The sequence below is a fragment of the Osmerus mordax genome, chromosome 15, assembly GCF_038355195.1.
Source record: "Osmerus mordax isolate fOsmMor3 chromosome 15, fOsmMor3.pri, whole genome shotgun sequence".
NCBI lineage: Eukaryota > Metazoa > Chordata > Actinopteri > Osmeriformes > Osmeridae > Osmerus > Osmerus mordax.
Window position 1 is genome coordinate 8,507,923 of NC_090064.1, and position 15,799 is coordinate 8,523,721.

Genomic DNA, 15,799 nt, shown 5'->3' on the forward strand with positions numbered 1-15,799 from the left:
TGCTCGGCCAATCACGTGGCTGAGAGGACTTCCTTTTTCATCAGATCAAAAGGTCGCCCCCATGTGCCTTATTTATCAGACTGGCAGTCTACATTTAACAGTCAGTTAGCCAAACAGTCAGCAAGTCAGGCAAGCCAGCCAAACCTGTGCGTACATGTCTCTCTGTGTGTGTGTGTGTGGAGACTTACAACTCGAGGACCAACACCATCTCAGATGGCATCTCGTAGACCTGGTGGAGGTTGACCACCCTGGAGCTGCTGGTGGCCATCTCCAGAACGCCTATCTCATGGATGATCTCCGTCCGGCAGTCCTGCCCCTTCCTCCTCTTCCTCAGGAACTTGGCGGCGTACTCCCGGCCCGTGCACTTCTCCACACACTTCCTCACCACCGCAAACTTGCCCCTGGAGTGGATCGGCGGAGAGAACAAAGGTTGGTCGTTGCCTACGTGGAATTAACTCCGAAAAGCACACAAAAGACAAAGCAAATGTTTGTGTTTGCGGCCCACAAAGAACACCGAAACAAAGCCAAGTTTAAACATCCATCAACAACTGTGTGAAATTAGTAATCAAAGAGGCCGACGGACGTTATTGTCCAGTACTCAAACACACACACTCCTTTTCACATACACACACAGGGATACAAAGTGGGTTGTTATTGATCTGTGTAGCACACTTGTAATCATTGTACCCGAACATCCCTTTTGTCTTCGGGGCATTTCTACACGATGAAGTAATCTCCCTGTCCCCAAAGCCGCACTGGTCCTTCTCTACACCTCCCTCCCTCCCCTCTCTCCCTCTCTCCCTCCCTCCCTCCCTCCCCTCCCCTCCCCTCCCGGCATCACAGCCCTCTGCTTTGTGGCCTGACCCACTTTTAATGAGGCCTGGAAGGTTGCAGGGACTGATGTGAGAAACGCACTGAGACAAGCAGCGTGTGTGTGTGTGTCCGTGCGTATGTGTGCGACGGGTCGGGGGAAGCATCTCTTGACAAAACAACATTGACCTCCTTCCCCACAATGCTCTAACAAACGTGCTAAATATGGCATCATGGGAACCCGTCTGACTGTATCCCGGGCCTCCAGTAGACCGAGCAGGAAGACTGTGATGCAGTCTCGCAAGGATCACAACCAGCAGCCACTGTCTTTCAACAGAGCCCGGTCAAAAGTGGCCGTGTTATTGACTCTGTGAGCAATAACAGATACTGACTGGCCCTGGGAGTGGAAGGTGGCAGGCGGAGGACAGGGGAAGGTCGTCTGAGGTAAGAACTACAGACCCCGCAGCAGTGGAAAACTCCAGCGCCAGACTCAAGATTAGTCACACGGGTCCCACCGCGAGCTGAGGAATGATCAACCTGCTCGTCAGAGATTGTCGGTTTTCGGACGTTGGACCAAAGCACACCCACGCCGGAGTGTACACACTGTACACACACAGTTTCAGCAGATACAGGATTTGGTTCGAGTGGAGGGGAGGGCTATCTTGGCCGGAGATAGTAGTGTACCAACAGCATCGCCACACATTTTGACATGATTTAGTACAGTAAACAGGCTTGTGACTGAGACAGAGGGACATCAGTGTCCTAGCTTTCAATCTTCATTATCAACCCCCCTGAGGTCTTTATGACTACACAAACAAGCGTGCTTCTTGTGTCAGCCTAGCGGTTCGGAACACACCCCAGCAATAGAAGGCTACTTTCAGAGGGAAAGAGGACACCATGAGCTAAAGGCTGTCAAGGAGCCATGTAACAGAGCATGAAGGGAAGGCCTGGGCCTGGGGGCTGTCCTGGCCTTGGCCTCACTCGGCCTGCCTTGTGACAGTCATGGGGCTGGGGGGTGCGAGGTTGACGATGGAGCTGAGGCTGGGGGAAACGGCTGGGGCAGAGGCTGGGTTTTGGGGAAAGGGCTGGGGTTGGCTGGTGCTAGGGTTATGGCTCAGGTTGTGGTTGGAGGCTGGGGTTCCTTCCGGACGGCTTCCTCTCTCTATGCTCAACCCAGTTCTGTCCAGCTTCCCTCCTGAAAGATTTACGACACTCAGCTGGGCCTGCACTTCCCTTTGAAAATCCCTTTTTTAAAGAGAGAAGAAAAAAAACGTTTCGAAAAGTTAAAACAGGTGCTGGACTTGTGAAACCCATAGAGAACGTTCCCCCGTTGGCCGAACACCTCAGAGGTCATCCGTTCAAGTCATCCGGCTTCTTTAAGAAAAGAGTACAAATATGTGGGTTCAAGTCATGCACAGGTCCTCTCTAGCTCCATGGAAAGGGACCTGTCTAGAATCATAGCCAAGCAGATCCACAGGCATGCACTCAGCCACCTTCTCTACCAGACTGAGCTTTGCTGTGAAGCAACCCTGACCCGAAGGGAGATGACAGGTCGGAGGTCACCGCTGTCGGCTCCCTGGCCCGGCCCGGCCGACGGCAGCCTCCCCTGCAGAGCGCCGTGTGATGAGGTGCGTTTGTGTGTTTACATCTCTGGCCAGGTAGGGGTGACAGCAGTGAGAGCTAGGTCTCTGGCTGACCGTCCTACCAGCTGCCTGATCTCCTTAGCAGGCTAATTACCTCTTACTGACTCCCTCTCAATCTGCTCACCCTGCCTCATACACACACACACAGACACACAGCACTACAAACACCCTCCAAGCCAGGTGTACAACAAACAATGTGTGTATAAATGAGAAAGTGAGAGCGAGGCTAAACATGTGGTAAACAAGATAAGAAAGACCGTGTGTGTGTGAGACACGTGTGTACATCTGTCTCTCAGGGGTGTGTGCGGTCGCCCTCTGGGACGTGACCCCCGACTTCCTCCCAGCACCCCCAGGAGAGGCTGGGCGAGGCCTGCGCCCCTCCCTCCAGGTGCCCTGAACACACGGAGGACGCGCCCCTCAATGCCTTCGACACCCGCGGGTCACACCTGATAAACACATCCACACTTCCAACAGCTGGCTGGCTGGCTGGGTGGAGGGAGGGAGCTGGGAGAGGAGGAGGGCAGGGGGGAGAGGAGGAGGGCAGGGGGGAGAGAGCCGGGAGGGCAAGGGTGGAGGCACCTATTGACACAGCAACATGAACACTTTGTCAACAGTCTGTAGGGTTTTGTGAGGGAGGGTGGGGTGGGGTGTGGGGGGGGTGTAGGGGGCACGAGTTAACCTCTGGAATGTTCTGGAAGTCATCATGGGGAAAAACAGCGGCGAAGCAATGTGTATGTGACGGTAAGAAGAGAGAGAGAAAGGGCCATGGCGCGCCGTCGAGCGAGAGCAGAGGTAATCTCTCGCATCCACAACATATTAGCAGGCCTGGGGCCCCCCTCCTAATCATTCACAGGAAATTGTTTCGGCTTTGACAGGGCACCTTTCTGGATCCAACCCTTTGAAGTCTGAGCAACAACAGCAGTAGACCTAATAGGCTTTCTATCCCCCCCCCCCCCCTTCAATCTCTCTCTCCACTTGACTGCTTGGCTCAGCTTGGCTTACGCATTCCTCCCTTCATTCCTCCCTTCATTCCTCCCTTCATTCCTCCCTTCATTCCTCCATTCTCCCCTGCCACCCTGCGACAGACTCAACATGAGGCCAGCAGCTCTGGACAGGCACACTTCACCACCCAGCCCCTGCCCTGCTCCACCCGCCCCGACCCTAACCCTGACCCGGAGGAGAGTTGGAGAGAGGAAAAGAGAATAGAGGAGAGAGGAAGAATGGAGAGGAGAGGAAAAGAGAGAAGAGGTAGGGGGAGGAGAGGAATGGGGCTGAGAGGAGAGGAAGGAAGGGAGAGGAAAGGAGTAGAATAGCGAGGCTGGAGTTTAAAGCAGGCCACCACAGCCTGTTCTGCAACCGTGTCAGCACATTTCTAAAGCCTGCGGCCTCACACACGGACAACACCCTGAAAGAGATGGCTTTCATGTATGTGTGTGTGTGTATGCATGTATGTGAGGGAGAAAGAGTGTGTGTGAGAGAAAGTGTGTGTGGTCAGCAAGGGGTGACTGTTAGGTCACAGTCCATGTAAAGGAAAAGGCTGATTTAGATTCAACAGATGGCTTTGTCCATTTACAGCCAGAAGCCTTCATACAAACACCCCTAGCGAAAAAGTAGCACAACTTGGCAGTAATATGGCTTTGTATATATGCTAGTTAGTTTTCCCTGTAAGGCTTTCAATGGATGAGGTACTATATATTATCAAAGTTGGCAAGCTTTTAGAGAAAACACTTTTAGAGAGTTAATGTTAGCTTGACACCAAAAAATGATAAAAGCAGGCCAAAAAGCTTTTAATACTTTAAAATCTTTTTGGGGGCCATTTCTCATTTACGTATAATCTGCCAATGCTACTTGCATCTCCCCCTCCCCATGCCTTCACTCCCTGCCCCCTCCCACTCGCTCTCGCTCTCTCTGTCTCTCTCTCTCTCTCTCTCTCAAATTAATCGACATCTTCAATTCTCTCCATATCTCTGACAGCGATGGGCTGAAAGCCAGCAGCTAGGGTTGATATAATAAAGCCTTTCTCTGGCCACCCGCCAGCACAGCTCACAAGCCAGGGGTCTACCATACAGAACCCCCCCCCCCCCCCCCCCCCACCCACCATCAACTTTTTATATCAAAAGATTCCACACTTCCAGCCGGCTCTCCGATATCCTGACTGGACAAAGGAACCCCCCCTCACATTGCCTGCCCCCCCCCCCCCAGGGGTCATACAGTACAGTATGTAGCTTAGCTTCGCTTTACGCCCACCTGCCAGTCTATCTGAGGAATGCCAGGAATGAACCCTGCTGTGCTGTACTGTGTAGGAGCAGGCCTCATTGGTCAGATAAAGCAGATTACGGATCTCTACTGTCAACCTGCTGAATTAACCTCCTCATTGGAAATAGTTACTCTCTGACAGACTGGTTATTGTAGAGGAGGGTCTCTCTGGTTACTTGGTGATGATGCTAGACCAATCTGGAGTATCCATCTGTTCCCTGAGCTCATTATCACACTGTTGCAGTAATGTCTGATACCTGGTCATGGGTGGAGAAGTGGTCATTCTAACTACTGGGTGAGAAGTCACATCTCAGTGCGAGTGTGTGTGTGTGAGAGTGTGTGTGTGTGTGAGAGTATGTCAACACAGAGTCCAGCACAAGCCCTCCCTAGCATGACCTAACCTCTCACACGTCCACGATGAGGGATGGGACAGACTGCGGTGGGGGGTGGAAGGGAAGGGTGGCGGGGGGATCACAGGCCAGTGGATGACCTGGAGGACGGACGTTATGTGTGTGCGTGTGACATCCCGGTCCCTGACGTCCAGGCCACGTCCCAGCTGAGGGCCAGGCCTCATGGGTCACCGTGGCAGCAGACAAGTGGTGCGGTGGACCACCTTTATCCTGTCGAGGGTCAGAGGTCATGAATTACCAGCCTTAGATCCCCCCCCCCCCCCCCCCCCACCCCCCCCCCCCCGGGCCTGACCTAAGCCTGTCAGACAGGTTAACAGGTTGTGGGTTGGTCATGCAGCAAGCTGATGGGAAACAGCCACTGGAACACCAAGAAACGTGTTGTCAGGGAAATGGACACCACACACAGATCCTGGTGTTCACTTCAGCAGAGAGTTGTACAGGATCAGACCATAAGAGGGAGGGAGAGAGAGAGGAAAAGAGAGAGGAGAGGGAGAAAGAGAGAGAGAAAGAGAGAGAAAAATAGAGATAGATAAAGAGAGAGAGAGGGGGGGGAGAGAAAGAAAGAGGAAAAGAGAGAGGGAGAGGGAGAAAGAGAGAGAGAAAGAGAGAAAAATAGAGATAGATAAAGAGAGAGAGAGAGGGGGGGGGAGAGAAAGAAAGAGGAAAAGAGAGAAGGGGGGGGTAATCCAAGAGAGCCTGTTTGGTGTTGGCACCAGCTGTTTCCCTCCCTGGCAGAAATGACCATCGTACAGTAATGCCCTCTAAGTAGAGTAACTTGAGAGAGCGAGAGATAGAGAAAAAGAGAGAGGGAGAGAGAGAGGGGGTGGGGTGGGAGAGGTACTTTGGTTAATAAACAGCTTCTGTAAAGGTTCTGTTGGGTGACAGTCTTACCTCAACACTGCCCTGTTCAGAGAGATGCATTAATCATCAACAGAAATAAAGAGAGAGGACTGAGTGTGTGTGTGTGTGAGACAGAGAGAGAGAGAGAGAGAGAGAAGAGAAGAGAAGAGAAGAGAAGAGAAAGAGAGTGAGTGTGTGAAAAGGACTAAACAAAGACAACCAAAAGTAATGAGGTGTTGACTGCTTTGGACCAGGGCAAACCTTGTCTCCGTGACAACATAAACAGGACAGGCCGAGGCGAGGCTGACAGAGTCGCTAAGAGCTGTGCAGAGGTTTACCCTGAATCTAGAACCATGAGAGAATAATAAACGTTGACATGTGACCACACATGAGAGGAAAAGAGAGAGAGAGAGAGAGAGAGAGAGAGAGAGAGAGAGAGAGAGAGAGAGAAAGGGGGGCATTTTCTGAATACCTTGGGAACAGGCATTACCTCATCTCTGCTTTCACCAGTGAGAAAGAGAGAGAGACAGAGAGAGAGAGAGGTGCGGGGAGAGAGAGAGAGAGAGAGAGAGAGAGAGAGAGAGAGACAGAGAGAGAGAGAGGTGCGGGGAGAGAGAGAGAGAGAGGTGGGGTGGGGAGAGGTGGGGGAGCAGCATTATTCAAACCCCAGCAGCGTGTTCTTTCAGCTGGTCTGGGGGTAACGTTACACGCCGTTTAAACGGTCACAATGAAAGACTCACTCTGCTCGCCATGCTGCCGTGGCGACGCACAATCCCTTCAACTGGACTTCACCGCCCGGCTGTTAACTATTGACGCTGTGTGTGGGTGTGTGCATGTGAGAGAGAGAGAGAAAGGGTAAAATATATGACGGATCAAACTAAGACATGGCACAGTGCTTTTAACTGTGAGGAGAATGAAACAAGTAGGTTTACCAAGCCTGCTGTGAGGTACTTGTGTTAAACTGATTTGAGTGGCTCTGGAGGTCTGAGGGGGACTGAAACGGCAGATTTTTGTTGTTGAGCCGTGTAACCGAGAGGTTGTGTGCCCATGAGTGTGTGTGGTGTGTGTGTGTGTGGTGTGTGTGTAACAGCTGTAGCAGAGGAGGCTCATGACCTGTAGGAAGTCAAATCAACTTAATTAGATCGACTGTGGGGGAGGAGATGTAGGATAGCATGACAGGCAATCCCTTCTCCTTCTCTCTCTTCTTCCCTACCTCTCTGCTTCCTGCCCCCTTGCTTCCAGTCACAGGGGAGTGTGGACAACTGGACAGATCTATCTGATGGGGGCTTAATAACAAACTTGCGTTTCATATCACTCCCCCCCACCCCACACCCCCCGCCTCCATCCCTCTGCCTCCCCCTCTTCCTCCTCGCCCGCTGTTTCCATGGCACTCAGCAGATGTTGCCACCGGCCGCAGCCACGGGACCCGAACAACGCTGAAAAGCAGGCTGATGATGTCATGCCATCCTGCCGACCGGCCCGGCCTGTCAGGACAGAGAGGTCCTTTCTGTGGGAACCGAGAGGGGAGGGGGGTAGGGGGTGGTCATTCAAAACATGATGAGGGTGATGAGGGAGAAGACAGAGAGGAGAGGAGGAGCAGGAGGAGGAGCGGGGGGGGGGATGGGTGAGAAAAAGGGGACCATACTGCACCACTTCCTACAGGCTGTCAGACACACACACACACATACACACACACACACGCAGTAGCAGCGATCTGCTGGTCAGTGGTCAACTGTGTGTGTGTGTGTGTCTGCTTTTATTTGGGCTTTTGTGAAGAAAAGGCTTATTGAAGATGAAGCTTCCCTCTTGGGTGATTGAAGACGTAGCCTACTTTCATGAACTGGAGCAGAGCTGCAGAGATCCTAAAGAGCTGACATGAAAGGCCAATTCTCTTTCTAACTTCAGTCAATCACTTGGTAAACTAAATACTTCAGGACTAAAATATATAGGGTTTCAAAATGAGATTAACGATTAAAAGCACAAAGATTTGATAGTAAAGCATCTCCATTTGAGCCTTTTTCAGATAAAAGAGTTGGATTTGGATTCTTCTATAGACCACAGGCTGAATCAAGCTCTGAAAAACATAGGCTAGCCTCCCGCTTCCTCTACAACACATTTGACGACACGTTCAAACGTTTGACAAACAGTAGCATGAGTGTGTGCACGTGTCAGAAAGAGAGAGAGAAAACTGTCGGTTGCAGCTGGTCCTCCGACTGAATTCAGAGGAACCTGAGACTCAAATGAGCTAAGGTCTAATTCAATAAGAGGTCCTGAATACCAGCCTGGCTAAACCAACAACAATGCGCTGATAAACAGAAACAGAACATTCCTTCTGAGTGACACGGTGAGATCTCTTCTTACATAGGCCAGGTTACTTTACACCAGACCTGATGGGGTTGGTTCTGCTTGGTTTCGATGATTCATCCAGTAGTTAGTTGTGGTGGCTGTCTGTGCCATGGATCTCATACTCAGCCACAGGGAGTTTCCCTCGGAGCAGGGAAGCTGTGGAATGCTGTGGGCTCGGGCAGCCCAGCCCAGTCTGGCAAGGACTGGGGCGAGGCTGGGGCAGGGCTGGGACTGGGGCGAGGCTGGGACTGGGGCTGGGGCAAGGCTGGGACTGGGGCAAGGCTAAGACTGGGGCTGGGGCAAGGCTAGGACTGGGGCAAAGCTAGGACTGGGGTTGGGGGTGGATGGGCCACAACCCTACAATTATCCCAATGTGAGAATCTGGAAATCGCAGGACCATGTGAAGCCCACTCCACACAGCCAAGTGAACAGTAGGGATGTGATCATAGAGACACACCAGTCCCCAGCCAAGTGAACAGTAGGGATGTGATCATAGAGACACACCAGTCCCCAGCCAAGTGAACAGTAGGGATGTGATCATAGAGACACACCAGTCCCCAGCCAAGTGAACAGTAGGGATGTGATCATGTAACCATAGAGACACACCAGTCCACAGCCAGCAGGTTCTCACAGCTCTGCATACATGGACACAAGTCACGCTTCCATTATCCCTTAAAATGAACATATTATTCACAGCTCATAACAAGCACTCTACAGGACATGAGTACATTGGTTAATTTATCACTTATTCCAATCAAGCAATGTAGAAAACTAACAGAAAACCATCCAAACAACACTTGTGGCCGACAGAAAATATTGCAGTGGATTTCCAGACAAGAAACAAAAGAAATCTGCCAAACACACTGTACCATCCTGCAGATTCTAGTATCCTAGCAGCCTTTGGGCAGTGCATCCCAGACAGCTTAGCTGGCTAACTAGCCATGTGTCAGTCTAGGAGCAAGCCTTGGCTTAGGGCTAACCTAGTCTTTCAGCTAGACATTCATTAATTACACTTACTGTAGTCAGCATCCAGTACGGCACCAACCAAAACAGTTCAATGACCTCCAAATTAAGAGCTAATAGTGCACAGCTAACATCTAAAATCTTGTTTGTGGGGATTTCACAATGTTGGACAAAATCAGTTGGTGTTAGTAATGAACATTGACAGTTACCCCGGGCCTAGCAGGGTGCGGTTGAGGCCATGACTGGACAGAAGGTGTCCTAACAGCAACCCAGGGACAGGTCCGGCTGGGATACGCTCCGCTGCCTTGTGCTAGCTGTCCACAATGTCATCAAAGCGAGCGTTGCTCTGCCATATTGGGCCATGCGAGCAGACATGCCCTAATTCAATCTTCAGGGAAATGTTGAGTTTCACATTAACTGATGTAAAAAAAAAAAGAAAAGAGAGAAGAAATTCCATGTGATTCTCTCAAGAGACCTGGAACAAGCGTTCCTTTTGTAGGCCTTTTGCTATAAATAGCCTAACCTCCTAGAGTAAGTTCCACGACACTGTCTCCCCTCTCTACTCAGGCAGCACTGAGCCGACCCCAGTATGACTGTGACGCCAGAGGAACGAGCGATGCTAACCAGATAGTAGCTTTCACGCTGAGTAGATGCAAGCATTCTAGCATCTCTTCATTCTAAGCGGTAGCTATCAAATAGCAGCCCATCAAATAGGACAAGAGAACGCTCCTCCAAGCCCCCCCCCCCCCCCCCCCCCCCCCCCCCCGCCTCAGGCTCATATCCTAGATGGACCTTCCTTTCAGTGGATGCATCCATCACCCCCGCCGATGGACAGTTGCTGAAAGATCAAGAGGCTTGAGAGGGTTACTCTCCATTAGCCGTTGACTACTTCAGTTGAACCCAAGTAGACCCAAAGTGGCATGTGACCACCAGGGAGCCACTGGGCCTCAACCATACCAGCTGGGCCGTGTGGTCCGGGGGTAGGGTGGGGGTAGGGTGGGGGGGGGGGGGGGGGGAGGGTTGGGGTCCGATCAGAGTGGGTCTGTGGCTTAACCACTAACACTTTGATGTAAATGCCTCCCGCTAATCTCAGACACAACGGCAGGTCATGCGATGCAAAGCCACGCTCCTTGAATGCCTCCGTTATGAAATAATCACTGCTACTCAGCCAGGGGCACACACACTCAGGTAAGTGTAGGCGCTTACACACAAACACACACACACATGAAAATGACTTTGGTTTCGCCCTGTCCCTTCCTTGAAACTCTCTCATGCCTTTCTTGTCAGTTTAATCAGATCCTGGGTCATTTTAAATACTTAGGACTAGCCTGGGTCAACATGGAGACATTAATTCAGGTACAGGACAATATTTGCATTGCTTTAGAATGGACCTCTGTGTGACTTGCTGATAGGAGGCAGACCTCAATACACTCTACACAACCACACCATTGCTGCACTGGTACCCCCTAAACATTTAACAAAGGGATGAACCACATTGAAAAGTCACATAAAGAACCTAAAGACTGGGTCAGTGAAGTATAATACTGCCCACAGAACGAGAACTGGTATCTAATAGTTATGAGCAAAGTCATTCATTAGTGGCTATACCCAATGACAGGCTTCTGATGCATTTTCCTTGGCAGTGCTGTGTGGAAAGTTGAGGGTATTGCGGACAGACAGTAGGGTAGTCTGTCCAATCTATTGAGGGTGTAATTACAATCCAGCGCATCAATACTGTATTCTGTACTGTATAAGGCACGATCTGAACCTAATTTCTGCAGTTAAAAGCAATTCGATAGGAGGAACAAGGATCCGTGACAAGTCACGCTGTACCCAGTTTTTAACAGTAGCCTACTCTGTTTCATGAAGGAAGTCGACCAATTCAATATTGATAACAGTCGTCGTTTTTCTCATTTGTCAAAAAATGGAAGCAAAGGCCAGTTTGTATGACCAATGTAGCGCTTATCTTCCCGCAAACTGTGCTTTCTCTTAGAATAGGGAACTGACACGGCGCACCGGCCACAACGCACCAGTGGCTTCCCGCATCCCGACGCATGCAGAACACTCCGAGCCGAGGAACGAATTCCTAGTGACCTTGCTGTAGAAAAGTGCTCACCCGAACACTAACTATTTACCCGTGGCCTTGCAAAGCCTGCACCAGCATTCTCCAGCCAAACAATAACAAACAAGCCTGGCGGCCAGCCTTGGTCTGGCAACGGCCTCAGAAGCTGCATGCACGGGTGAACATCGATGCACCAAGCCATGGCTACAGGCCAGATAGAACGCAGCACCTAGTGTGCAGATATTTTAGTTAATTGGATCGAAGGAACATCTCAAGTTGACAGATCAACAATTCTGCGCAACATTTTAGGTCTGAAGTTTATGTAGGGTTTCAGCTGAACTATAGCAATGAAACAGAAATGCGTTGCAGTGCGAGCTTGTCATCAAATATGTTGAATCAGACAGAATGAAAATTAACTGGACTTGGCTGTGGTTGTTGGACTCGTTCTCTATCTAAAACGCACACACACACACACACACAACGTAAGACTGTAACTACCTGCCAAGTTCCTTCCCGGGGATGATGTTGTAGTGGTCAGTGAAAGGTTCATTCTTAATAGGAGTTTTGATCTCGGAGAGTAGCCCACAGCGGTTCTGATTCGGTTCGGCTGCCTGGCCGTAGTGGCAACGCGTCCGGCTCCTTGTCTCACTGGTCCGGGGACTTTCGGGAATCATTGCGTCAGTTCAGTGAAACTATGTTTTAGATACAGGTAGGGAAACCTATCAATTTCCTTACACAATCTAATCAAGCCACGGAAACTCAAAGTGGAAAGCCAACGATCGCTACAAATGGACAACAGCACGGTTCGCAACTCTAAAAAACAAACGCGACCGCATGCCTTAGTAATCTTTCAAAAGACAAAACAATTACATTCATCTTCAAGTAAATGGTGCCGGTTTAGCGCAACAACAAGTAACGATGTTTTTAACCTGCTGCCTTGAATGTTTGTCATCAGACTGCTCTGAACTTGGCTCATCAGTCCTCTGTCGGCTACAACGACTGAGAGGTACGCTGGTACTGTGCTTTCAGTCACCGTGGTAACACTTCTGACTGACAGGCAAATCGCCCATACGGGCCTCAGCATGTTAGCCTCAGTAACAGGGGCGGATCTATTCACTTTCTAACTTGCAATTTTATCAGTGAGACTTGACCATGGAGAAACAGACCCTATGCTTGAGTCTATTGAAATCAAGGTATTTGTTTTAAGTACATAGGCTTGTATGACGCAGGTATCGGCTATCGGTATTGAAAAAAAATGTCCTTAATGCACACAAACACACTTAATTGGCTACTTAACTGTAACTTTTTTGCAATGTGACTTTATGGCATTCAAAATAGTTCGAATGTTGGTGTTTCTCTCTGTAACAACCAGTGAGAAGGGCCCTATAGAGTTTTGTACAGTACTGCTGAACATTGGTACTGTGAAAGGAGAAATCTCCCTCCACTGGTCAAAACCGGTTCTGCACATAGAAGAGCCAATGCTCATAACGCACCTCGGTGCAGTATGTGGCACTGTTGAGATCTTCACATCAGTCAACTGTATTCTGTACATTGAGTTCCATAAAGCAATGTTCCAACTCACTCATTATGTTGTCTTAAACATCTCTCTTCCTGGCACATAGCTGTAACTGGAACCTTGTTTAGCTTTTTGTTCAAACCAATGGAGGACAAAGTAGAAAGTGACTGTTTATTGACATTCGTGAACAGTGATAAGATGGAGCAAAAGCACATCCTGAGAATAAAGTGACCCGTTATCAAACCAAAACAGATTAGGTTGAATACAATAATGTATTTTTTTCCAACATACAGTACTGTTTATCTAAACATTTCTGGCAAGAGTTTTTCCACAACATTTCTTACAATTTCAATGTGGAACTGTAGAGGGAAAAGAGCTAACATTTTTGCCCTGAAATGCCTTCAATGCATCTTGGTTTTCTGTATAAATAGTATATAAACTACTATACCGTTCCATCTGTGCTCCTTTGTTTCGAATGTTGAAAGAAACATTGTTTACAAAGGGAGGGGAAAAGAAATGCACACATGAACCCAGCAGTGAAACGAAATACATAACCGGGGCACAGATTGATACTACAATGACTTTCCATGTATGATTTGGTACATTATTTCTGCAAAGCATGAATTTAAAGATTTGTTTTCAACTGTAACCAATGCACAATTGGTTCATTGAATCCTTTAAATATTCAAGAATTAGTGAAGGGTAATCTTGGCCATTGTTTTTCTTTTAAATATCATTATCATAATTAGGATCAATATTTCCAAAACATGCCCAGAATATTCTATAGATAAAATTCTTTATAACGACAGTAAAAATATTAGAATGGCTTGTTTTCTTTCTTCTTTTTCTTTTTTACACACAAGACAAATCCCACAAAACCACTTCCTTTCCAAAAGTGACACATTTGATTACGGATGCAAGTCCAAGGTTCAACCACAATCTTTTTCTCTCAACACAAGGGGCTGGATCTCAACGGTCTTTCCTCGCACCATTGTGTATCCTCCCTCCTTGCCTCCTTGACCGGAGATTCCCACCAGCAGAATATGGCAGAAGGACAGGAGGATAAGGAGGAGGCTAAAAGTGTGGGGTCACCTTGGAGGAAGTCAGCTTTACAGTGTAAGAAGGAAGACAACATTATTATTACCCACATGATTTCCCAACATACCCAATAAAGACCAAAGAAACCTGATCATCAAGTAGATATCATCACATGACTATCTGACACTGTCTCTTCACAATGGTACCTCCACTATATCAAGAATCTTCCTTCAAGGCAATACGTTTACAGATGGCAACATACTGTGGCATCATAAACACAGTGATTCATAAACAGCCAGAGACAAAAACACCATGACACCCTCAACTTAATCAAAGTTCCAAACAAGTCAAGTTACAAAATACAAATGTTCAAGAAAAATTGTTAATGAAAAGTTTCACATTTGACAGTAAAAAAGACAAAGTAAAACCAAACAGCAGGGCATGTATACTGGACTCGACCCATTGCTGCCCAGAGAGTCAAAGTAGCAGACCTTCAATGCCAGGCGTGACATCAGCAGTATTATTTGTGGTGTGTGTGTGAGCACCATGACTTTGCAAGTATCCTGCCAGCGAGAGGGAGAGAGAGAGAAAGAGTGAGAGATATAGAAACAGTGTAAGAGAGAGTAAGCGAGAGGGAGCTTAGCCTGGTCTAATCTTTGCCCCGTCCAGTGACATCATCACCTGCTGGGTCACCTATGCCGTAGTAGCTCTCTCTGTACAGTGGTGCTGGACCTAACCATGATACAGCATAAGCCATGCAGTCAGTAAACGCGCAAATCAACCATCACCTTGAAGGTCACCTGTCTCATGACACGACTAAGTTGTCATCTAAAGCCTCTCTGAGCTCCAAGAGGATCTAAGAGCAGCCAAACACACAAGACAAGGTGTTCCGAGGCAAATAGGAAACCAAGGCACTGAGTCTTTCCATGGCTGGAGATGCAGGTTCCTGTTGAGTCCACTCACTCTTTGCGTAGCAGGAGAGACATTCAATACCTTGGTCCAAAGGTAAAACAGTGATGACCTAATCATAATAAATTCCACAAGTAAATTGATGAATTAATTTGGTTTGTAGTCACTGAATTCTCCTCAGGAGTTGAAGTAATGTTGATAGTATTGTTGAGATGAGCCTCAAATGACTGATTGATTGACAGGAAGATGATTTGTTCTTGGAGAGGTTTGGGTGGGTTTACCACAAGTCTTACATCCTGTGATGATGTCACAGGGAACTGGAATCCTGCGGGTTCAACAAGCCCAGCCCTCCACGTAGCATCAGCATCCCTCCATGAAAACACTGTGGTGCGTTATGGGTCGAATGGAACGCTGGGGATAGCAGTTATAGGTGGGGTTGTAGAGCAGGCTGGAGTCGTGGGTTTTCAGTATTGCATACGTGTTTGGTTTGGTCCAAGCCCAGAGCCTGGTGTACCATACCTAGTTCTTGATGAGAGATGCAGATCAGTTCAGTGCATGCAAGTTTTAATTAGTTTGATCCTTTTTCGAACCTGGGTCCTCGTGTATGTAGATTATTGTCTATAAAACGACAGATGTTGATACCAGGTGCCATATTACTGGACCTTTACAAAATAACAGTTGTCTCAGTATAGTGATAGTCCCAGGTGCTTGGTCAGTCTTTCGCCTCCCTCAAGGCTAAAATACAGTGGGGCCCGCACATCCAAATACTCCAATACGAACCTTTTATTGACTTACTGTGGACAGATTCGCTTGAATGGAATTGCCGTCTATGTCAGAGCCGTTGTCCTTTTGTTTCTCTGTCTCTCTGGCTTGTTGAAATACTGCAAGCCAATACATGTATGAGTGTTGGAGCATTTGAACGTGGCCCCCCTATTTGACTTAATCACAGGTTTTTGGCCCAGCACATTGTCGAAAGGGATGTGCGTTTGATTCGATACTCTCCTCC

General features: G+C 48.6%; 1 protein-coding gene across 1 annotated transcript in view; it reads right to left on the reverse strand.

Moving 5' to 3' along the window:
- The window catches only part of stk17a (serine/threonine kinase 17a), a 19,116-nt gene extending 7,063 nt beyond the window's left edge, over positions 1 to 12,053 (reverse strand). The window contains exons 1-2 of the mRNA XM_067251736.1: positions 11,829 to 12,053; positions 189 to 401 (exon numbers count right to left, since the gene is read on the reverse strand). Coding sequence (XP_067107837.1) covers positions 189 to 401; positions 11,829 to 12,004 — 389 coding nt within the window. The 5' untranslated portion in view covers positions 12,005 to 12,053. The remainder of the gene's footprint in view (positions 1 to 188; positions 402 to 11,828) is intronic.
- Between the last annotated feature and the right edge of the window lie 3,746 nt (positions 12,054 to 15,799).